The sequence below is a fragment of the Dipodomys spectabilis genome, unplaced genomic scaffold, assembly GCF_019054845.1.
Source record: "Dipodomys spectabilis isolate Male_0828 unplaced genomic scaffold, ASM1905484v1 ptg000783l, whole genome shotgun sequence".
Classification (NCBI taxonomy): Eukaryota; Metazoa; Chordata; class Mammalia; order Rodentia; family Heteromyidae; genus Dipodomys; species Dipodomys spectabilis.
In genome coordinates, this window is record NW_024871460.1 from 5,834,698 (window position 1) to 5,860,396 (window position 25,699).

General features: G+C 42.8%; 1 protein-coding gene across 1 annotated transcript in view; it reads right to left on the bottom strand.

The window, feature by feature from the left end:
* Window positions 1-527: 527 nt before the first annotated feature.
* Window positions 528-25,699, bottom strand: part of Deptor (DEP domain containing MTOR interacting protein) — a 121,596-nt gene continuing 96,424 nt past the window's right edge. The window contains exon 9 of the mRNA XM_042672992.1: window positions 528-2,343. Coding sequence (XP_042528926.1) covers window positions 2,215-2,343 — 129 coding nt within the window. The 3' untranslated portion in view covers window positions 528-2,214. The remainder of the gene's footprint in view (window positions 2,344-25,699) is intronic.

The following is a 25,699-nucleotide window of genomic DNA, read 5'->3' on the forward strand; positions in this document are numbered from 1 at the left end:
AAAAGAAGTTTCTTGGGTGCTTAGGTTGGTTGGAGAAAAGTTCTGTTACCCAGGGCTCAAGTTAATGGGCAGACAAGAAGATGGTATTTTCAAAAGCATCCATTCTTGTGTCAATAAATGAACACATGCGGGCAGAAAACAACAAAGACTCTCATCTTTTAAAGAAGTTACAAAAAATGTTTTTTAAAGCCAAGTGGTAAGGCCTCCAACTTTCTAGTTGTCTGGTCTTGGGCAAATGACCAACTTCTTTATCAGTTTCCTCAAATCAAGACAATGATGGAACTGATCTCACAGCTCTGTAAAGACCAATGACCTAAAGTCCTAGCATAGCACTTGGCACAGAATGAACTCTAGCTATAGGGTCCCTGAATGGGGAGACAGGAATCACAAACTTTAACATGAAACGAACTTGTGTATTAATTCAGGCTTCAGAACATAATAGGTCCTACAGCCGTTTGCACTTAGAAAACATTTTTAATCTTGCTCAGACTTAGTTTTTGCATCTGAAGAATGAGACTAATAAAATCTACTTTAAAAGATTGTGATGCGCATTACATTTTAGAAGATCACACACGTTCAATGACATAGCAGCGCCAAGCACACAGTATAAACACACACAGTTGTAGAAGGGGACAACCTTTCTCAAATATAGACTGGCAATATTGATGGCAGATACTCAACAGAACCTCAAAATACTGTTCTCTGACTAAAGCTACCAAGTTGGGAATAGATATATATAAAAGCCTTAGCATGGTACCAGTACCAAGATATGATAACCTATGGAAGAAAATGACTGAGGTATAACATTTGTGTTTAATTTCATTAATACAGAATATGAAAGTAACTTCCTTGTTCAAAATTCATTATATGAAATGCAAAAGTATTTCTGACTCCCTAATTTGGCACTTTGAAGAATTTCCTCTATACCCCAAGAACCTAGATACCAGTCTTCTAACCCCGCCCCCTGAAAAAAGGAAAACTCTCACAAGACAAAACAAAATCCCAAATAGGCGTATATACAAATGGGATGAAAATTACAAAAGAAAGTGATAATTTCTGTGAAAAATTGTCCCCCTAAGTAAGCAGCAAATCATGTCCTTAACATGTTCTATTAGAAAGCTTGTAAAAAGTCAGGCTAAGAAGACAATCTAAGAACTTCAAGTTTTATCACACATAGGCCGAATTCTAGACTATTTCTTTTTTTCAAGTAAACACTCTCAAAGGAAAAATCTTATCAGGAGGTTTGATTTGGGGTTTTATGTGTATGAATAAGAAACTTCTCTGCCTTCACATTTAATATATGCAGGATGAATTCTAGAAAGCTAATTTATAGACAGAGCTGATTTGTAGACAAATGATTTAGGCTCAGAAAGAGAAAATAGGGACAGTTACAAGCAGTTTCTATACTGTCTTTCTTTATCTACCTCCACCCACAGCGTTAACAGAGTTTGATTTGGTTGTTTATTTTTTCACCTGATGCCAGAACTGAAGCATGTTAAATTAGAAGTCAACACTAAAAGAGGGGATTAAGAAGAAGTCACTTCTTGATGGCTTTGGAGCACCTGAGTGCTTTAGAACCACCTTCTGCAAATGCTGGTTAGCAGATCATATTCCTATGGATACTATTTTCATCTGAAGAGAAATGGGTAAGGTGTAGGTTCACCTTCTAGCAAACAATCTCATTGTCAGAGGGAGTCTTGTTAAATTGCCCACACCAGCCGCAGACACCTGGGCTCAAGCAATCTTTATGCCTCAGCCTTCTAACTAGCTGAGCTGACGGCTACATACCACTGGGCCCGGCTTGAAAAGTATATTTTTAGAGTCTGTAGCAGCTACTTTTCATGACTCCCTAGAAAGTCGATTTCAACAATGTTGCTCCTTCAGTTTGAGAAGCATCTCAACAACTTTGTACAAATGAAGATGAAAACTCCGGATGAGGACCACGAATAGAAATAGAAATGTAGTAAGGCAATCCCATCATGTAGGAAAATTCTGCTTCCCTATTGCTTTCCTACACTGACTTTTTTTTTTTAAGATGTGTTACCCGATTCTTCCACATACAAACAGTGTATGGAACTTGATGTGTGAGGATGGAGGAGAGATACAGGTGTCCAGAGCCATCCATGTACAGGACAGCCTGTCCTTGCATTGCTGTTTCTGGGATGCGTCACTGCTGGGCGGGGCAGGGTGGGGAGGGGAGGAAGGTCTGGCTGCTCAGCGCTCCAGCTCCTCCATGACTTCCATCACAATTGTCCGTGGGCCTGTCAGGATCAGATTGCTCACGGTCCGGTAATCCACGTGCAGCACATTGAGGCCATTGACAGAGACAACAAACTGACAGACCTACAGGAGTGACAGAAAGAGAGAACATCGTTATCACTGTGGGTTTTTCATAGATTCCCCAGTCTATGAAAATACTGTTGAACCCTATCAGATAGTTTGTAGTATATGTGTGTGTGTGTGTTTATGCCAGTACTGGGGTTGAACCCAGGATCTGAATCTCTTGCTTGGCTTCCTTTTCCCTCCTCAAAGCTGTTGATCTACCACTTGACCTACATCTCCACTTCCAGCTTTATTTTAATAATCAATTAATTAGTAATTTTTTGCTGGTTAATTGGAGATAAGATTCTCACAAGCCAGGCGCCGGTGGCTCACACCTATAATCCTAGCTACTCAGGAGGCTGAGCTCTGAAGATCACGGTTTGAAGCCAGCCCGGGCAGCAAAGTCCAGGAGACTCTTACTGGAAAAGTGGAAGTGGAGCTAAAGGGGAGAGTACTACCCTTGAGCGAAAAGCACAGGGACAGCGCCCAGGCTCTGAGCTCAAGACCAATCCCTCCCCCCAAAAAAAAATTCTCACAAATTTTGCTGCCCAGGCTGGCTTCAGACCTTACTCCTCAGATCTCAGTCTCTTGATTAGCTAGGATTATAGGTATAAGTCCCCAGCACCTGAATCTGAAGAATTTTTAAAAATCTTTATAGATGATCAAATCATGAGCCAGGCAAAGGAGAAAATAAAAAGAAAGAACGAAGAAAAAGACAAATGGGAAGGAGAAGGGAAGGAGCGGGGCGGGTTTTTGGGTTGAGAAACAAATTTAGTGATGTTTTGCTTACCTGTAACTCTCACTCTCACACCTCTTGAAATATAATGCTTGAGAAATCAACTACTTATTTATCAGTTACTTTCGTGTTGAAGACTCAAGAATGTGGACAATGCTCAAATACTTTGGGACACTACCATTTCCTATTCATTGCTTTCTGAGTGGGGTCAATTTATATTTAAATACTATATTGGCCCAAAATATTTATATGGTTACTTAAATCGAAACTGGAAAATATTAGAGGATGGCTAAATGTCAGTGGAAATGTAAGGTTTCAAGATAGGGGTTTAAGTCGTAGGCCACTTTGATGGATGACCTCAATCAGGTCATTTTCCTCTTTTTTTATGTCTCATAATAAAATCATGTCTCATTTATAGAATAGATAGATAGGGTTAGAGATAGAGTGCTTGCTGTTCCAATCCTAGCACAAGCAAACAAATCAGACAAGTGAAAAATGCCTGTCTTTCCAAGTTAGAATCAGATTATGCATTTAAAATATAACTACAATTCCATGCATTTTATCGGTACTGGGTTCTTTTAATCTCTCTCTCTCTCTCATATACACACACACTTTCTTTCCTCATTCATCCCTCCTTTCTTCCTTCTTTTCTTTTGTGGTATTTCTGATTTGAACTCAGGATCTGGCCTTTCGCTAGGCAGGCAATCTACGACTTCAATCAAATCACATTCCTTTTGCTTTATTTTTCAATACAATGAACAGGACAGCTAACCTCCTCTTTTTCCTCTTCCCATGTAGCTAGGATGACAAGCATGACCCACTGTTCCTAGCTATTGGTTGAGAAGGGTTTATTTAGTTATTTATTTGGCCAGGGGTGATTGTAACTAAGATACTCCCAATTTCTGCCTCCCAAGCAGCTAGGATAACAGTCATGAGTCACCAGCACCTGATTTATTTATTTTCTCATTAAAAAAATTCCTTGGCCATGGCTTAAGTGGTAGAGCCTTGAGCTGAAGAGCTGAGGGACAGTGCCCACGCCCAGAGTTCAAGGCCACGATGGACCAAAAAAAAAAAAAAATTATTCCTTGGAGTTGGAAGCATGGCTCAGTTGTGTCAGGTACTGAGTTCAAATCCTGGTCTCAGACCTAAAAAAAAATTTCCTTGCCCAACTACCAGTGGCTCAGACTTATAATACTAAGATCTCAAGAGGCTGAGATCTAAGAGTTGAAGTTCAAAGCCAGCCTGTGCAGAAAAATTGAGCTTCTTATCTCCAATTAACTAGCAAAAAACCCAGAAGTGAAAGTATGGCTCAAGTGGTAGAGTGCCAGTCTTGAGTAAAATAGCTAAGGGACAGCGCCCAGGCACTGAGTTCAACTCCTAATACTGGCATAAATAAAACAACATCAGCAATAACAATAACAAAAAAACCCCACAGAGAACCATGGCCTTCAGGGTTAAACGGAAAGCAGCAAGCAAGCAGGTGGTTATTTACTTGCTGTTTTTTGCTTGTCCACTCTCAACGTACAGAACAACATCACCTCCAAATGTAAGAAGGTCACATGATCATTCTTTCTCTTCTTTTCCATTTCCGCAAGTTTGTCCTCACAGATTCTGGGCACATCTCTCTATTTTGTCAGTCTTGGCACTTGAACTTGGGGCCTGGATGCTGTTCCTGAGCTCTCTTGCTCAAGGCTAACTTCTACCACTTTAAGCTACAGCACGTCTGGTTTTCTGGTGACTGATTGGAGGTAAGTCTCCTGGACTTTCCTGCTTGGGCTGGCTTTGAACTGCGATCCTCAGATCTCAGCCTCCTGTGTAGCTAGGATTACAGATGTGAGCCACTGGTGCCTGGCACTGGGCACTTCTTGTACGAAATCAGCAGTTCTCAGGCATGGTGGAGGTCACAGTCATAATGGAGGTCAGGCTGGCAGGTCAGAATCCATCTTGAAGTGGGTCACAGTCATTTACAGGATGATTTAGCACTAACAGAGGCATTACCCTGTGCTTTGCTTTCTTTTTTTCTTTTTGGTTGCTGCAGCAGATCTGGGGCCAAAGAATGAGAGGAATTTCACCCCCTCCCACCCCGAGTTGAACCTGAGATCTGGGTTCTCCTTTCCTCCACAAGGAAACTTCTGGTTACTAGGAGTTGCCAGGGGAGCTCAGTGCAGAGAGCTCTGGGTGGGCTCCTTCATCTTCGCCCCATTGTGACTTGTCTTTCTCACATAGCCTGTTTCAATGACCAACATTCAAACACTAGGAAATCTTCACATAAAATCCAGATCCTAGACCCTCAGGAACAATAGGAAGACTCGATCTCAACAAGTCTGATGGCCACACATCTGGCCTGGTAGAGGTGGTCCTGTCTACTTCCTGCCTTCCTTAGCATGTGTATGTGTAATCCCTGGTTGAAGCAAGGCACTTTCAAGAACTGAAGGAAGTCAGGTGCCAGTGGCACACGCCCACAATCTTAGCTACTGAGGAGGCTGAGATCTGAGGATCACAGTTCAGAGCCTGGGCAGGCAGTAAAGTCCATGAGACTCTCATCTTCAATTAATCACCAAAAAGCCAGAAGTGGAGCTGTGCTTCAAGGAGTAGAGCACCAGCTTGGGGGTGAAAAAGCTCAGGGACAGTACCCAGGTCTTGAGTTGAATTCAAGCCTCAAACCAGCACCCCCCACCCCTACCCTCACAGAACCTAAAAAGCATCAAATAATGGCAGATACAATGAAATTTGGTATACACATTTGGTATACATAATGGAATATTATACTACATAAAATGGGTCTAACATAGCAACAAGCCTTAAGAATACTATACTAAGTGAAAAGGCTCGCCACCATGGGTGGCATGAAGTGTTCAAACAGGCCAGTAGGTCTACTAAGACTGGCTATTCCTGGTACCCAGGGGCTAGGGAGCAGGGAGGGAGGAGGGCACGACACTGACAGTTAATGGGCATGGGGGTTATTTTTGGGAGTGATACTGATGCTCTAAAATTGTGCTGATGATCGTGTAACTGTAAATATGCTGAAAGCCACTGTAGAGTTTACATGGGTGAATTGTATATTTTGTGACTTGTATCTCAATAAACTTTTCAGAAGGAAGGAAGGAAAGGAGAGAGGGAGGGAAGAAGCAAGCAACACGGAAGGAAGAGAAGCTTGAGGGCAGCAGTGCATGGACCTCTGTAGACAGTAGAGAGGATTCAGGCTGAACTCCAAGTGGGGTCTGGTGCCTCCTGTGTGCAGGAATCCAGGTGCTTCAGCGCCTTGACTGGCAAAGGCCATGTGCTCAGGAGGAAGTGCATGCGCGAGCTCTGCTTAGGACCTCTGCCCAGGTGCTCAGGGTTCAACTTCATGCCTCACACAACTACAGACTGATGAATACATACCTGCAAGTTCCGAGACTGGCAGAGAACAGTAGAAGACAAGTGGTTTTAAGACGGTCTGATGGTTTTAGGCCTACTCAAATATGTACGGTGTTAGCCTAGATGGAGCATGTCTATAATCTCAGCTACTGGAGAGGATGGAGTTCATGGCCAGACTGGGCTACCTAGCACAACCTTGTCTCAAGAAAACAAAAGCAAAAACTCCCAAGCAAACAAGCAAGCACAGAAACAAACTGTGGTGCTGATCTTAGTCTCTTCCAGGCTCAGAAGGTGTTTATTCAATTAAGATTGGGTTGCTTTATTTATCTGTGCTAATTAACATCTCCACAATATGTAAGCCTAGACATTTATTTCAAGTCTTTTCCAGAAAAACAAAAAAAAACAAAACAAAAAAGAAACCCCAGAAGCCATTTCTCAGGCTTACATTTCAGGTAGTATTTTTAGAACCAGGCTGGGAACAAAGACGTCATCTCTCCCTAAGTGGTCTCAACAACTGCTGTGGTTCCAATCTTATTAAAGACAGGGCCCAGAGAGGCAGTCATTACTGAGCAAGCACTCTGTTAGAAAGGGCTCTCAATTAGCATCTACGGAACACAGTGTTTTGCAAATCAACACGTATTGTAAATACCCACAGGAAGCACAGTCTGGGGAACATCACTTCCCCTCTCCACTAAAGAACAGACAGTACACACAGAATGTGTAAGTGGGCTTCTTTCTAGGCCTATTTTAGGAACATATTCCCCTTACTTGGGTTAGGGGTTTTGATCCTACCCACCACTGGTAATGCAAATTCAAGTTAGGTGGTGATGTTTTTTTTCTTGTAATTATTTTCTTTTTCTTTTTCTTTTTTTTTTGTTGGTTTTAGGGCTTAAACTTGGAGCCTGGGTGCCGTCCCTGAGCTCTTTTGCTCCAAGCTAGAGCTTTACAACTTTGAGCTACAACTTGACTTCTGGTTTTCTGGTACTTAATTGGAGTAAGTCTCTCAGACTTTCCTGCCTAGGCAGGCTCAGATCTCAGCTTCCTAAGTAGCTAAGATTACAGGTATGAGCCACTAGTGCCTGGCTGATCTTTCTTGTATATGTCTGTTATCAGAGATCAGATGGTAGCTGAGAGCTGATGGCTCATGCCTGTAATCCTAACTACTCAGGAGGCTGAGCTCTGAGGATCAAGGTTGGAAGCCAGTCTGGGCAAGGCTCCAATAAACTACTCAGAAAAAGCTGGATATAGCTCTTTGGCTCAAGTAGTAGAGTGCTAGCCTTGAACACAAAGAGGTCCAGGGATAGCTCCCAAGCCCTGAGTTTGAGCCCCAGCACAGGCAAAAAAAGAAAGAAAGAAGGAAAGAAAGGAAGGAAGGAAGGAAGGAAGGAAGGAAGGAAGGAAGGAAGGAAGGAAGGAAGGAAGGAAGGAAGGAAGGAAGGAAGGGAGGGAGATTGAGATCAGATGGTGTCTCGTTTCTTCAGTTCTTTGAAAATGGATCCATCATGAGCTTGTGGACCTACTATGTACCTCATCTTCCACAAGGAGATAGTGCCGGCACTTCCAGAGAGATTGACAAGGAGCACATTCTCATTCCTTATAAGGAACAAAAGCTTCACACAGTAGTGCGCCTAAGGTAAGAAAGGTTCATTCACAAATGTCTCTGAGCAAGCAGGTGGTGGAGAGAAGTCTTAACAACCAAAGTTGGCCTTGGAAGAGTTAATAGGAAGAGAAGGGCAGGACTCAGCAAAGTCCAGGGTGTGATCAGGTGAGGGTAAATACCTAGGCAGGCAGAGCTCCAGGCTTCCTCTTGATAGGAAGCCAAACCAACTACACAATCTTCCCTCTCATTCCTCTCCCTGTGCCGGTGCTGGCAATGGTATCCCTCCGGACAGACTGAGTGCCCACAGATTGTGCAGCCCCACATTTGTTCTTACATGGCTGAAGTCCCACCTCAGGGGAGGGAGAGAGCAAGAGAGAACAAGAGCAAGAGAGAGGAGAGAGGAAAGGAGAGAGGGAGAGAGAGAGGGGGAGAGAGAGAGAGAGACAGAGACAGAGAGGGAGAGGGGGAGAGAGAGAGAGGAAGAGAGGAAAGGAGAGAGGGAGAGGGAGAGAGAAGGAGAGGGAGAGGGAGTGGGAGAGTTAGGGAGAGGGAGAGGGAGAGAAAGGGAGAGAGAGAAAGAGAGGGAGAGAGAGAGACAGAGACAGAGAGGGAGAGAGGAAGAGAGGAAGAGAGGGACAGAAAGAAGGGGGGAGAGAGTGGGGAGAGAGGGAGGGAGAGAGAGGGAAGAGGGGGGGAGGAAACATTCAGTGAGACCTCATTCCAGAGACAGAAGGAAGCAGAAGTAGAAGAAAGGTAAGACAGACAGAAACAGATGGGAGAAAAATAATCAGAAGGAGTTGGTTAGTAGGGTACGGCAGCCAAATTAAATATTTAATCAATACAGAAAGCAGAAGCAAGATGACAAATTTGAAATTAAACAGAACACTCAGATATATTCTAGGAATTATCCTGTCAGGTATCCAATCCCTCTGAAATATGCCTGATGCCAGGAAACCAACCAATTAATGAGATTTTTCTCATTAAACTGTGGGCCAGTTGTACAGCAGAAGTGCCAGCTCTGCATTCAGTCAGCATAATGTAAAAAGCTATTTTCAAGAGTGGAGAATTTCTGGCCTATATACTATATAAGACCCAGGAAATCATTTGCTATGTGATGGGACAGAAACCTACACTTCACATTGGCTGCTCTTGCTTGTCTGCACATATTGATAATTTTATGTAGCCCTTGAATGATCTTATAAACATCCACATCACCCTTAGCAGAATAGAAATGTTTCTTCCTCCTTAAAGTACAACCCAGTATAAAAGGATGACTTTCCAGCTGGTGCTGTAGCTCACACCTGTAATCCTAGCTACTCAGAGGCTGATATATAACAGACTTATCTCCAACTAACCAGCAAAAAGCTAGAAATAGAGATGTGGCCCAAGTGGAAAGGTATCAGCCAGGAGTGAAAAAGCCAAGCAAGAGTGTGAGACTTTGTGTTCAAGCCCAGTACCAGCACACACACAAGAAGAGAGAGACACAGAGAGAGAGAGAGAGAGAGGGAGAGAGAGAGAGAGAGAGAAGAAAAAGGAAAAGGTTGAATTTAGAGCTCAGAAAGAAAAAACTTCTAACATATTTTGATTGTTCCTATTATTTGGACTATGGTGCAAATACACCTGGCTTTCAGAATATACAGATTGAGAACATCATGTTGTACACATTTAGATAAAGCATGATCTTTTAGTACACTGTTGGTGGGAATGTAAATTTGTTCAACAAGCTGGAAAGCTGTATGGAGGTTACTCAGTAAACTAAACATAGAACAACCTCATGATTCAGCAATTCTACTCTTAGGCATTACAAACCTAGGATATAGTAAAGCCACCAACCCAACCATGTTCATTGTAACACTATTCACCATAGCCAAGGGATAGAATCAGCCCAGTTATCCCTAAATGGATGAATGGATCAAGAAAATGTGGTATATATACACAATGGCATTTTGCTCATCCGTTAGAATGATATTGTATCCTTTGTAAAGAAATGGAAGAACCTGGAAAAAATCATTTTAAGTCAGACCAGAGAGACAAACAATGCATACCTTTTTTTTATATGTGGAAGCCAGAATTAATTTATAAATAAACACTTTGGAGTGGTAGTCAAGCATCCACAAATATATTAACTGAAACATGGCAGATTCAGGGGAGAACTTAAATGGTGTAATTCCTTAGAAAGGCTAACTCATAGTCCAACAAGAAAAACATCAAAAGATAGGTGCTTGAAAGGTGGGAGGGATTAAAGAGAGAGGAGTAGATGGAGAACGAAGGGGAAATAATGCAGTTATAAAATTTAAGGTATATTCTACAAATTCAAGAAAATTGAGGGAAGTAAAGAGGGTGGGAGGGGTGAAGGATGATGAATGCCTGGCTCATGAGACTCTTATCTCCAAAAAACTACTCAGAAAAAGCCAGAAGTGGCACCGTGGCTCAAGTAGTAAAGCACTTGAGTATAAAGAGGTTCAGGGATAGCGCCCAGGCCTGAGTTCAAGCCCCAGCACTTAGCATTAGAGCCTGGCACTAGTAGCTCAGACCTGTAGTCCTAGTTACTAAGGAGGCTGATATCTGAGGGTTGAGGTTGAAAGCCAATCCAGACAGACAAATCCGTAAGACTCTTATCTCTAATTAAGCAACAAAAAGCCAAAATAAAGATGTGGCACAAGTGGTACAGTGCCAGCCTTGAGCAGAAAAAACAAATAAGAGGGTGTGAGGCCTAGAGACTCAATCCAAGTACTAGCATAATAAATTTAAAAAGAAAAAGTTGCTTCAGAACTGAAACTGTCATACATTATAATTATGTAATTGGCTGAGATATAAGCCGACGGAGAGCCCTGGCCTAAACCGTGCAAGGGCCTGGCTTTAGAAAAAACAAAACGGTTCCTCGCCAAAGTCTTTGAGACAGATGCTAAATCCAGATGTACTGGTAAGTAGAATCCATTACACTCAACGACTGCCTGATGTTTACATACACATTTACATTTATCAATCATACTACTTAGAAATTTCTGATGCTGGGTAGTAAGTTGTGTGTTTATGCCTGGTACAGTACAGCCAGGACAGTAAAACACTGTTCTTGGTAAAAACAAAACAAGAGCAACAAAGTAGAGAACAAAAATATAACTTAAAGCTGTATATCCAGCCCCATAAATCTCTCTTCCAAGTATGCAACTGGCTGGAGAGACGTGCTCATGGGAGGAGGCAGAGATCCAGTTCTTGGACAAACACAGACCTCTGTCCCCAGAGAATTCGCGTTTCTTTGTGCTGTGTGCACAGTAAGCATACTATATGCTTATGGTGTCCTCCAAGAACAGACTGCCCCATCAGCCTTGAAGCAAAGCCAACTCTCAATAAGAATGACCCTCTTTCACAATAAAACAATAACAACAGTAACACAAAGTTGTACAAAAGCATTTTTGTTTTAAATTGAGAAATTCAAAGTGCCTGTTGCCTCCACACAGAATCTGCCCACTTCCTGGTCCAAACTGTTGGTGTGTTTCTGATTTAGGCTTGCCCCTGGTCCACTTGGCTGAACTGGGGAGCTGATCTCGGGGGACAGTGGTAGATTTAAAGAAGGGGAAGGCATGAGAAACTCTGGCTCTAATGAGTTGGCTTCTCAAAGTGAAGACGCACACTTCCTGGGAACTCTCTCTAGAGATGTGGCTGAGGCTGAAGGAGGATGTGTAGGCTATCCTGATGGTTCCTGTTTCCATGACAGGCAGCTCCAGGCTGAGCTAGGACACTTCTGAGCTCTTCCTGCATGAAAGACAGACAACAATGTGGTCTGTCTGGTGGTTTCCCAAGGTGATAAGTGTTTGGTATCTGGAAAGAAGCAATGTGTGCATATTACAACCACAGGGTTCCATGGGTCTCTTCTATCAGTGAAGGGAAGACACCATCACCTAAAAGCCAGATCTTACTTTTACCCTCTTGGGCTCCCATACAAAACTGGTTGACTCTGTGGCTACAGAAAGTTCCTTGTTCCTTAGAACTTCCTATAATTGTAAGTGTGTGTGTGTGTGTGTAGAATTCTGACCTCTGAAGAAACTTTCTTAAAGTAGATAACAACACCCACACAAGGCTCTACAAGGCCAGCCTTCCTCCATCATCCCAAATGCTTTTCTCCATAAGAATCCTTTACCCCCAAATTCTCTATTTGTCCTTAAAATGTTTATTTTTCTATTGCTTAACATGTTTCTTTTCCCCTGAGTTGTGTAAAATTAACATACCAAAGGTTTATAAAGATTGATTCTTAAAGAAGATGCAAGATATTAAGGTTATTCATCAAGCAACTAGTTGCTCTGTAACGGTTTTCATAAATCTATGTTTCATATATTATTTCACTCCAAAAGGACAATCTGTAGCATGTTAGAAACACTACCTGACTTCTAAGACTGTGTCCTCTTTTTTATTCCCCTCATTCTTCCTCCAGTGTGGTAAAGCTCTGATCTAGGGGAAGAATAAAGTGTGTGTTTGTGTGTGTGTGTGTGTGTGTGTGTATGTGCACACACCCAATCAGAGGCTGTGTAGGCAGAGATGGTGATTTCTGCATTGTACATGCATAGCCTCAGTTGGCTACGTGCATAATGCAGAGATTACCAGCTAGTTGGTAATGATTTGGTGGGAAAAGTGGAAGGGTTATGAGTAGCACTGGCTCCAGGGAAACTTCCTTTTAGATACAGTAAGATCTGGACTAAGCATCCTGGAGGGATCCATGTACCTGGCAGCTACTCTAGGATCTTCCCTTATTCTACTGGTATTCAGCCCAATTCAGGCTAAGAGACTCGGGACTGTATCAGTTCAAGAATGTGTGCTGTGGGGTCAAGAGGCCCTCTGTACTGAGCTGTCCACAGTCTGAGAGTAGAGTTCTAGCAGGCAGTGACAAAGTGTACATGGCCCAGAGTTTCCTCTGTGTCACACAGTCCATAGGAGCCTCATGGCACAAGTCACAGGGAGCTGTATGGGTTTGGATGCTGGGACCCTTCCAAATCTCCATTCCTAGCCAACAGCTAACCTCTGGTAGAGTGGCTAACTTATTTTGCCTAGAGTATTAGCCAGATGGAGAAAAGAAGGACTAGAAAAGTACCAGAAAAGTTAACTTTACCACATTTGAAGAGCACTAGGATATAACGGAAAGATGGTGGCTCTGGAGCCAGACAGGCCTTTGTCTTCTGGCTAGGCCACTGAGTTATACAACCAGAGGCTGTGACTCAACACTGTCAAATTCAACCCTAAACCACAGCTAATATCGAGCTCCTGGGCTGGTGACCAAGATCCATGAAGGTAAAATAGAGCAAACTAACAGCAAGGTACTCTAACAAGGACAACAAAGATTGCCTCGTTCTAACCTGTGTCCCTGAAGAATACCACTAGATTCTTAACCAGGCTCGAACTTCTTTACTAAATCTTTTTTGTGGGCTATTTTTTTTTGTCAGTTGTAGGGCTTGACTTGGGGCCTGGTGGGGTGGGGGGGAGCTCTTTTTGGTCAAGGCTGGTGCTCTAGCACTTTGAGCCACAGAACCACTTCGTTAGTTGGAGATAAGAGTCTCCTGGATTTTCTTGCCTGGGCTGGCTTTGAACTGCAATCCTCAGATCTCAGCCTCCTGAGTAATTAGGACTACAGGAGTAAGCCACCAACACCCAGCCTTAATTTACTAAATCTTTATGCAAGAATGTAGTGAATTTATAGGTTAGCTCTAGATGACTGATTTTACTATGAACATTAAAAAAAAATGCTTAATAAGCCTGGTGCTCATGACTGCAATCCTAGTTACTCAGGAGGCTGAGATCTGAGGATCATGGTTCAAAGTCAGTCTAGGCAAGCTCTATGAAAGTCAGAAGTAAAGCTGTGGCTCAAGTGGTAAAGTGCTAGCTTTGAGCAAAGAAGCTTAGGAACAGAGTTCAAGCCCTGAGTTAAAAACCCAGGACACACACACACACACACACACACACGCTTAATAAATAATAGCTTAACAAAGAAACCCTCAACAACAAAAATGCTTCCAGAAAAAATTTCCAGACAACTTTATTTGGCATAGTTCTATTTCTCTGTCTCCTAACAAAGTAGCTGAAAGAAGACATGGTGAGCATACAACAAGGGGTTGGTAGTATCACTTCATTATTTCCAGGTTTGAAGAGAAAATACTGAGCAGAAGACTGGTGTCTTAAATATATGCATCCACTCTGCATCCCTGTCTCAAGGATCCAGTGGATGTAAGACAAGGATAGTTTGATCTCCTAAGAGAGAATGGTATAAACCCCTCCTTCTGGATATGTGGTTCTACATCCCAGAGTGTCTATAAGGGCTAATATTCCAGGAAAAGTCTTTGAACCCTCGCTCTATCAAGGGTAGCCTCACACTGGCATTACTGATCAAATCTCTGATTCATTCTCTTCACCCCACCAACTTGTATTGTGTATATTTTGCAAGTGGCTAAAGAAAGAACAGGAATGTGCGAGATTAGAGCTTTGTGGTGCTAGCTGACTAGACTAGAATTACATTTCCCCAACTCCTTTTACTATACAATTTCAGGTTCAAGTTGGCTCAAGACAATCATGCATAATATCTGGAAAGTAGAAATGAAGTAACTACTATTGCTAATAGCCACTGAGGTTCATTCAATAATGTATAGATGCAAAAGTGCAGGGGAAGAGCAGGATGTGACTTGTCCTGGCTCTCTGCGGTTCCAGTTCTGAGTTAGTGAGAAGAACTAATCATCAACTGATGGCTTTACTGACAAATTATGGCTTCAAAACTTCCACCACTGATGAGGCCATAGCTTTTCAGAGATCGTCTGGAACTAAACTCCATTGTGAAATCACTCTAGAACCATCAGGAATGAAATCAGTCACTCAGAACAAAGAATTTGAAGAATGAATGTTTGAGAACCATAAGCAACCAAGAGGGGGGCACAGGATTATGGAAGAAGTAGGAGAAAAAGGAAGAAGGGATACAGATGCAGAGATGACAGGTTATAACTTATGTTCCTTTCCCTAGAAAGTGAGAGAGAAATGCCTAAGTGCTGGTAGCGGCTGGATGCCAATGGTTCACATTTGTAACCCTTGCTATTGGGAGGATCCAAGTTCAAGGCCAGCCTTCAGCAAAAACTATGCAAGACCTGTCTGAAAACCGTAGTGGGTGCATGTATGTCATATAAAACTATGTGAGATGCTGAGGGTAAAAAGGCCCATGACACTTCCTCTCCACAGAGTGAACCTAGAGGAGATGTTGCATGCCTGTAATCCCACCGATGATTAGGGAGTCTATCGCATAGGCAGATCAAGCTCATGTGTACACCTATCCTAATAATAGCCAGTGAAAAACAGGGCCAGAGAGGTGGCTCAGTGGTATTAATCAGGTCTAGAAAGTATGATGCCCGGAGTTCTAATCCAAGTACTGCCATAAAAAAAAAAAAGAAGTGCAGGCAGTTTCCAACTTGATTGTCTACTCAACCACTCTGTCTAGCTATTTATCCCATATGAAGAAACAGTAAGACATCTCAGGCTTACTACTAGATATTCTAAAGGAGATGGGACTTGTCAACTGTGCTGGAGACAGGAAATGAGAGAATCAGAACTGGACTTGTAGCAGTGGAAATCTGAAGGTGAAAATGTCACACTACTGGGCATCCAGTGTTGTCGCATCTGCAGATACCAGACCTCCAAGCATTAAGCCTGGACAGGCTTGCTAGCAATTGCAAAAATGGAGGTGCTGACAGGAGATGCAGGCTGAAGGCAAACCTGGGCAGAGTCTTGGAAAGGTGGCCATGCTGATGAGATAAGCTGGTGCAGAGTCCAGGACTCAATGGAGTAAGGGCTGAGGGCACTGGCAGAGATTGAGATGGACACTTGACTTTGAGTGATGGACACCGGGGGGGGGGGGGGGGTGAAATGGTGAAGAATGAGAATAGAATTGTCCCAGCAAAATGGAACACTGACCTGTATACATACATGGATTTTTAGTAGACTAGTTAAGAGTTTGAGGCGCACAGAGATGGCCCATAGCTCAGGATTCTAACTTAACAAATATGACTATCACATAGGACCCAGCCTCCCCAGTGTTATAAAGTAGCATGCATGTCTGCTTCTGATCACAACTGTCCTACAACATAGAATTTGATCTCATGAACTCTAGTGTAGGTACGTGCAGGTAGCCACCCTGCCCAGAACACGGTGCAGTTGAGGCCCTGCGGTCTCTACCGTGGTCACACAACTGGTCACTTGTGACCACTACAGAAACAGCTTTCTTCTCTGAGATGCAGGAGGCTCTGCGGGCCCTTCTGACAGGTGGCTCCTATTCTGCCTGTTCCCTGCCTTTGCGATGGGTCCCACTGTGGATTTGTCCTAAGTTAGGAGAAACTCCTGCCAAAACAGAGTGGGTAAGAATCTAGATGTGAAGGGGAGGAGACAAACCTCCAGATTTGAAAACTAAAGATCCAAAGTATTGAGCCGGAAGTGGTGCTGTGGCTCAAGTGGTAGAGTGCTAGCCCTGAGCTGAAGAGCTGAGGGACAGTGCCCAGGCTCAGAGTTCAGGCCCCAGGACTGAAAAGACAGAGAGAGAGAGAGAGAGAGAGACAGACAGACAGACAGACAGAGGCGTGTTCAAATTAATTAGAGACTGATTTTCTTAAATAACCTTCAACTTTCTTAGGGATAGTATGAAGGATATCTCCTTTTCTTCAAAAAACCTTCTGTTAGCTGGACACTGATGGCTCACACCTGTAATCCTAGCTACTCAGGAGGCTGAGATCTAAGGATCACGGTTCAAAGCCAGCCCAGGCAGGAAAGTCCATGAGACTCTTATCTCCAATTAGCCATCAGAAAACCAGAAGTGGTTCTGGTGGAGTGCTCACCTTGAGCTAAAGAGCTGAGGGACTCAAGCCCCACAACCACTACCACCAACAACAAAAAGCCTTTTTCTGCTCAAGACTGGGGCCTTCCCAGGATACAACACCACACCTCACTGCAGCCTCTCCAGGGGTGTTTTATGCAACAGAAACTGCCTCACACTAGAAGTGAGGGAAGGCCAGCTTTCTTGAATGCCACTTGGCCCAGTTGCAACAATTCAAAGCAACAAAGCTGAGGGCACGAGCAATTAGTTGGCTCTGAAAGGCAACTGAAAGAAGCAAGGGCCTGCTTCTTTGCTTGGTTTGCTCTGTGTGGATTTTGACATGAAGTGGGGCTCATAAACTTCCAAGTATGTGTGTAACTGACACTCTGCAAGGAAACAGTCCAAAGGACACAAAAACAAAGGTATTTCAAAGCCAAAATACAGAGCACCACCCTCCATTTGAATCAGAGGCAGGAAAATGAATGCAGTGCTGCATCCAGGGTGGAGAGTACTCTACATCATGGCCATCTTTAAAGACTATTTCCAAGCTGGGTGATGGTGGCTCACACCTGCAATCCTACCTACTCATGATCTGAGGATCATGGTTTGAAGCCAGTCCAAGCAAAAAAGTCTGTGGGACTCTTGTCTCCAATATACTACTCAGAAAAAGCCAGAGGTGGCACTATGGCTCAAGTGGTGGAGTGCCAACCTTGAACACAAAGAAGCTCAGGACCAGTTCCCAGGCCTCGAGTTCAAGCCCCAGGACCAGTAAAAAAAACTAAAAAGTTAAAAATATAGATTGTTTCCAAATAGTGTCCAGGTCTGGGCCTCAACTCAGGCCAACTCCAGTCTGGGTATTCCTTCAAGGTTCTCTGCGTTCTTGTTTATGTTTGCTTTAAACAAGAGGATTATGTTCAAGATCAGTACCCAAAGTGGAATTTATGGCACAAACAGAGCTGGAATTCACTCTTGGCCCTGAACACCTCACTTGAGACTTTTTCCTTTTTTAGGATAGGGTCTAAACTATGCAGCCCAAGCTGACCTTGAACTCAAGATCTTACTGTTTTCACATCCTCAGTGCTGAGATTAGAGATACACACCATTGTGTCCCACCCAAGTGTTCATTTTCTTATGTGTAAAATGGACTTGGCAGTACTATATCTCTATTTTGGGAAGTTGAGAATAAAAGAAAAATATCTTTATATACACATTTGACACAAACAAGACATTATTATTATTATTATTATTATTATTATTAACAGGTTGAATGGGGGGAAGGGAGAGTGAGAATTGAAATCTATTGTAAACATGTGAAAATACAACAAAATCCTCCTCTATATAACTAAGTTAAAAGAAAAAAAATAAACAGATGAACATAAAAGAGTGCACATCATTATTAGTTACCAAAAGACTATGATGGTAAAAGTGAGCTAGAAAAAAATCAAGAAACAATATAAAGGGAGTGTTCTACTGAAGTTCATCTATTTCACATATTTCTGTCAACATCATGTCGGAAGACCCCTGGTCTTCTCACTTAACACCGGCTGAAGTCCTTTCACTTCACTGGCCCTTATTTTTACTGCCTGTAAGATGAAGAGGCTAGTCTGGAGGACTCCTATCCTAGAATCTGTGGATCTGTTTTAGATGATCTACAGAAAGCATTTAATTGTTCAGATGTGATGCACACACTATGTAGGTCTGTTTTGTGGACATGTGCTTCACAGATGCTACTTGGTTCTTAACAAGTCATTTGACTCCCAAATGGTATTGAGAATTAGAGGAATCTTTCTAGCTGTAAGGTTCTGATTAATGGCAGTAGAAGTAACACTTTGGAAACTCCAAAGACACTGCTGAGGGTATTTCAACATATTCTGGACAAAACTTAGCTTTAGTTATGATTTATAAAGCCACCCACTGCAAAACCATAGAAAAGAGCCAAGAACTGAAATGTTCTAATGCCTATTAAGAGCACTGCCAATGGCTGCTTTCACTTCATAGAAGTCAGGTTGCCTTGAAGGTGACCACAAAAGACAGCAAGTCCACATGAGTCCCTTAGGCTCCAGGATAGCTTGGGATCCCTACAGTCTGGTGGCGTTTTGTACACTCTGGCCTCACATTCCACAGCAGTCCTGGTGGAAGGAGTCCGTTAGTACATGGGAGCTGGAGAACAGACAAGAAGAAAATGAAATGTGAGGGCAAAGGCAAACATGCCTAAAGCTTAGACTCAGCCAGAGTGAGAGCATGAACCATTTTCAAACAAAACATAAAGTAAGAAAAACACAGATGCCGAATCCCTGAAGAGAACAAGGTGGCTGGTAATACTCAGTAGGAACTTTGCGCAGGACCCGCTATTATCACACCACAGCATGCACACTTCCATCTCAAGAAACACCAGGCTTCTTGCTTTTAGGAATCACAGCAAGAACGACAGCAACAAAATAGTCACGGAGGGAGCCCAAATGTCAACAGATTTGGGCTATTCAGATCCTTGATATTTAGAAAGTTCACAGACAAGGATACATTCTGGTTTCCACAGCTCAGTTCTTTGAGTTTTTAAAAAAATATTGGCATGAATTTATCACCTGTCTCAAAAAGTCATCTATATATCAGTATATTCTAGGAGAGTAGCATTAAACACAGCATGAGCCAATATACAGTGGTCCAAATACAATATGATGCCTCTGTACACAGACTATCTAAATCCCTATGATGTGAAAGATATATCTGGCCTATACTTTCTTTCGAGATAATCAGTTCCATGTGAGCACAATAATAATACCAAAACATGGGATCTAGGTTTAGACATATATGAATTCATACACACATCTTAGCCTTCAGCTGTCTTCTTCTTTTTTTAAAGTTTTCTAGTGGTTAATTGGTAATAAAAGTCTCATGGACTTTAAATCCCAATCCTCAGATCTCAGCCTCCCAATAGCTAGGATTACAGGCATGAGACACCAACACACAGCTTCAACTAATTTCTTTCTTTTTTAAAAATCAGTCCAGGGGCTTGAACTCAGGGCTGGGACACTGTCCCTGAGCTTCTTTTGCTCAAGGCTAGCACTCTACCACTTGAGCCACAGTGCTACTTCTGGCTTTTTCTGTCTATATGGTACTGAGGAATCAAACTCAGGGCTTTATGCATGTTAGGCAAACACTCTACCACTAAGCCACATTCCCAGCCTCCAGCTAATTTCTCAATACATTTAAACATGGAGACAATACCTGAGTATCAGGATTGCTATAATAAATAATACCAGAAGAAATGTATCTAGGATGATGCCTAGCATGGCCTATCACGTAACCAAAACTGCTTTAGTATTATCTTAGAATTAGGTAGTCATGAAATTTACTGAAAATCTAGTATATATGCTAAGCATAAAATTCAACAACCACCTTTTTGGTAGGGTACACAGTCTAGACTCCAAGCTGTCTGCAGCTTCTGTATGTGACTCATGTCACCTATTATCTGCACATTTGTCCCCACGCTCAAAGTCTTTTAGAAAATAAAATATGAAGCTAGGAGCTGGTGACTCACACCTATAATCCTAGCTACTCAGAAGGCTGAGATCTGAGGATGGAGGTACGAAGCCAGCTTGGGTGGAAAGTCCATGAGACTCTTATCTACAATTAACCACCAGAAAACTAGAAGTGGTGGTTTGGCTCAAATTGGTAGAGCACTAGTCTTGAGTGAAAGAGCTCAGGGACAGCACCATAGCCCTGAGTTCAAGCCTCACTGCCATCAACAATAACAATGATAATATGTAAGTCATTCACTTGAGGTACATTTTGGAAGTATCTTCAACTATAGGTCTCTAGCCCAAGCAATTGATGGGTGATGATGCTGTTTACTGAGATAGAAGAGGCAGCAGGAAATACAGGAATGTGCAAAACAAGACTTGGTACCCTTCATCCCTGTTCCAGGTATTTTTGACCCTGTGTCAAACTAACATCTTCCATTTCAGCTTTCTATCATTTTCCTTCCTCTCACGGGGTCTCTTTGGAGGACCCTAGCTGTAACTTTTAATACCCACAATATTAGATGTCATCTGTCAGAAAAAAAATGGCAGGTGGAATGAGGTGCCTCTAAATTCTAGAAATGAATAAAATGTGCAAATATGCAAACATTTGTATCTGACAACGCCAGCTCCTTGTACGTTAGCCATGCTCCTGCCAAAACCTATAAATTATAGTTTCTAACAAAATAATTGCATGGAATGCAGATCATCAGGTAGCAGCATAGTTTGTAATTAAATATTTGCCAGTAATCAATATCTGCCTTGTCTTGAAACCTTCAGCCCGAAGGGCAAGTATATTTATTGCTAGCTTTGCTCACAACTGCTCACTGCCTGCCATTGAGCATGCAAAGTAGAAGGAACTCAACAAATACTTGTGGAAGGATGTTTGTGCTGTTTACTTTTCAAAGAAAGGTTATTAGTTGTCTCCCACAAGCCACTGTCCACTTCCTCAAAGAATGTTTTTCCTTTCTGGACATATGACCACAATCTAGATTAGTTTCTTAGGGTTATTAACAAATCCCCAAAGAGTGGCTGGTTGATGACAGAACCACTTTGCCTTGCAGTTCTGGATGCTGGAAGTGAAATTAACAGTTGAACAGGGCTTACTATATATTAATATTATATTAAGTGAAGTAAGCCAAGCCCAAAGAAACATAGGTCCCATGATTTCCCTTAGTTGCAATATCTAGTATATGTATGAGTCAAGCAGAAAAGGTCAGATAAGGTGATGTTAGGAAAATGAACCCTAAGATATGTATTTTAAATGTTTTTTTTCTTTCATGCATTTGTTTCTAATGCAATTATAAGATTATTTCTTTGTTGCTTTGTATGTCCCTCCCCCACAGCATAACCCCTACTTTCACTGTATTTGATGTTGGTATAATTTGTGGAGGGGAAGGGGAAAAACAAGTCGTTTAAATAAGGATACAACGAGAAGTACAAGTTGTCATGTCAAAAACGAACTTTACAACTTGGGGCAGGGGGAGGATTGGGTGGGGGGGAGGGAGGATGGGAAGGGATGGGAAGGGTAAACAAAGGAGGAGGCTACAATGCTTGAGAAGAAATGTACTCACTATCTTGCCCATGTAATTGTAACCCCTCTGTACAGTATTTTCACAATAAAAAAAAAAGAGTTGAACAGGGCATGCTGCTCTTTCTGAACACTACAGAGGTGTGTGCTTTCTGTGTCGACCAGCTTGCTTTCCTTGTGTGCAAGCAATCCAGTTACATGGACATTTTCTCCATGTGTGTCTTTACATCTTCCTTCATGTGTCTCTGCCCCGTGGGGCCCACTCTAATAACCTCATTTTAAAGCCCTTCTTCCCAAAGGACAAAAAAGGTCCCATTCTTGGCTACTAGGGGTTAGGACTTTAATAAATCTTTTTGGGAGCTTAACTTATCTTTTTGTTGCCAATACTGCAGCTCTCCCCAGACAAGGTACACATGCCAGGTGCTGGTGGCTCATGCCTGTAATCCTCGTTACTCAGTAGGCTAAGAGCTGAGGATCATGGTTCAAAGCCAACCCAGGCAGGGCAGTCTGTGACTCTTATCTCCAACTGAACACCAGAAAACTGGAAGTGAAGCTGTGGCTCAAATGGTAGAGCACTAGCCTTGTGCTAAAGAGCTGAGGGACAGTGCCCAGGCCTGAGTCCAAGTCTCACAACTGACAAAAAAAGAAGGGATACACTTGTGACTGAAACTGTTTATGTACAAGTCCCATCCCCATTCTAATTTTTTTTCCTATTTAAACCAACAGCTCATGTCTGTACCCTGAAGAAGAGGAGGAGAAGGAAGGAGAGGAGGCAAAGGCAGAGGGCTCCAGTTAGCACATTTTTTTTTTTAACCAAGTGATGCCTTGTTCTGTGTTTGATATAGCAAGAAGATGCTACCCACATTTGTTTGTTTGTTTGTATGACTTCTCCTACCACCAAAACAATGAGTTAAATTACCTCCTATTCTTAATATAATTACCTGCCCTCAGATATTTTATTGTAAGAACAGAAAGTAGGCTAAGGCATATTCTTTTCCATATTCTTTTCCTCAGGGTTACGCCATAAAGCAGTTACATTTGCCATTTTTCAGATGAGAACCTGAGATTAAGCATTCCTAAAACTATACTCTTCCTAAGAGAGTTAGGATAGTATACTGCAATATGGATGACACATGAGCACTAAACCTTCTTCCCATGATATAGACTTTTGGCTACTGTTCTATCACTTCATGTTTTGCTTGTAAATACAAACTCGTTTAAGTAACCATCCGCAGAAGACTCAGAATAACACAATAATTCTAACAAGCAATATCATAAATGACACTGTGACTAGATCCTTACACTGCTTTTGCTATAAAGTACTGATCCTTTACTTGGGCCCATGAACTAACGAACCCCCCCCCCCCCCCCCCAAAAAAAAAGTTTGGCACCCTTGCTTCGATTTCTGCATCTGTTCTTTGCTTGAACCTTGAAGCTGCTTTGGAATCTAGGTCGGATTGATAACATCTTGGGCTGGAGGAAGGGAACAGCAGAGCCTCCTCAGGACAGACCACCCACCAGGTTTACAGCAATTTGCTCACCCAGACCAGATGGCTCCCAGCCCAAAGCCAGGACAGAGACTATGACTAACCCGGCCACACTAGTGACTGAGACTGTTTACGCACACCTCTCACCTCCTGTCCTAATTCTTTAAGCCCAAAGCTCTTGTCAGTCCCCCGAAGATGGGCTGCGTTCTTCCCACTTCCTGTGCAGTTTTTGCAATCTCCTTTCTCTGCCCTTCGCCATCACTCAGTCCTTTATATGGCTATTTGTGTGTGGGGTCAAGCAGCCAGATCTGACTTGGGGAAAGCCTAGAGTATGGACCTGGACCCTAAAACTCCACTTTCAACACCTACACACATTTACTGCTTGCCTAGTGTTCATGGCTCACTTGTAATCATAGCTGTTTAGGATGCTGAGATCTGAGGATCATGGTTCAAACCAACCTAGGCAGAAAAGTCCTTGAGACTGTTATCTCCAATTAACCAGCAAAAATCTGAAGCAGAGGTATAGCTCAACTGGTAGAGTACCATCATTGAGTAAAAAAGCTAAGGGACCGAACCTTGGCCCTGAGTTCAAGCCCCAGCACTGCCTTCCCCCTCAAAAACTTACTGTTTAGTATGTACCAGGGGCTAAGCCAGAATGCACACCACATTTAATCTTGACTATTGTAAGCCACTTTATTGGAAAAGTAGAAATTCTCCTGCTTAGTTTAGAGTTGAAGCGATTGTCATTGGTCCTAACAGAAAGGTAAAGCTGAACTCAAGCCCAAGGTATTTGATACGTAAACATAGGCTCCGTGTCAGATGACCCAGTGCCAGTAAAAAGCTATAAATGGGAGCCCCAGGTGAACATGGAAATGCGTCACAAGACACAGGGCATGAGACGTCAGGTGGAAAGTATGAGCAGGGTGGGTCAGAAGCAGTCATCGGTGCCTCTGGAGATTTCTAAGTGGAACTCAGTGTTGGTAACAAGGCTGATGGCAAAGATGACACCACTCAGGAAGGACCTTGTGACCCGAGTATCCAGCAGAGTGTGGGAGAGGGGTGGGAGAGGGGGTGACATTCTAGATGAATTTAGGAACAGAAAAATGGGGGAAATCGGGGAGAACTCAAGGGTAACAGGCAGGGGGCAACTTGGGGCTCGTAATGTTGAAGCTCAGAGCCACCAGACAGAGCCAAAGACTGAAGACACGACCAATTGTATTTTACAAATAGGGTGTCTCTTGGAGATGTGCCCATTTATTCATTCTGAGGGAAGGGAGGGGCAATAAGTGTGGCACGCAAGGGCTCAGCATACATTAGATCTGGTCCCAACCTTAGCAAGAGCAGATGCACTGCATCCCCAGTTAACGTAAGAGAAAGGCCAAGGGAAGCCAAGTGTGCCAAAAGCCAAAAGTGACCTCCATGTTAGGAGTGGAGCCAGGATTCTGTCTGGCTCTAACGACCCAAGTTCTTATGGCAGAAAACATATGAGTGATTGCCTTGGGTAGAAAGAAAGAGAGTAGACACGAAGAGCTTTCCAGCGTGACAGACATGTCCTGTGGTCTGACAGATTTGTGTGTGTGTCTGAGAAAACCTGCCCAATTATCTGCTTAAAAGCTGTGCCTGTTCTGAAAAGGCTTGATTTAAAGAACACGTTCACAAAACTCCAGAGCTTCCATTATCTAATTCATCCCTCCTCATGGGGACTGGGAGGAAGGAAGGGGAAGAAGCATAATCCCTAAAGAGAAAGAAACTGCTTCTTAGAGTGCAAAAATGTTGTCTTTTTTAAGCAGCACTCTAGCATTGAGCAGCACCCCTAGCTTCTGTATTTGTAAATATAAGGCAAATGTGCATGCATAAGTGTGCACACACACACAGACACATAGGCAGTAGACAGAATGCGTAAATAAGAAAACTGTGAATTGCTGGTATCCAATTTTGCCAAGAAAGATAACTAGGGAAAGAATATGTCTCAGGAGGGCTCTTCCAGGGGGTGGTAATCAAAACCAGGCAGAGAGGGCTGGGAATGTGGCTTAGTGGCAGAGTGCTCGCCTAGCATGCAGGAAGCCCTGGGTTCGATTCCTCAGTACTACATAAACAGAAAAAGTCAAAGTGGTGCTATGGCTCAAGTAGTAGAGTGCTAGGCTTGAGCAAAAGCAGTTCAGGCTTAGTGCCCACGCCCTGAGTTCAAGCCCCAGAACCCCTCTGCTGCCCTCTCACACCCCCCCTCCAAAAAAAAAAAAAAAAAACAGGCAGAAAAATACTATCTTTCCAAATTTTCCTCATCCTGAAGTCTAACATGGCTTTCAGGAAACCAGGCT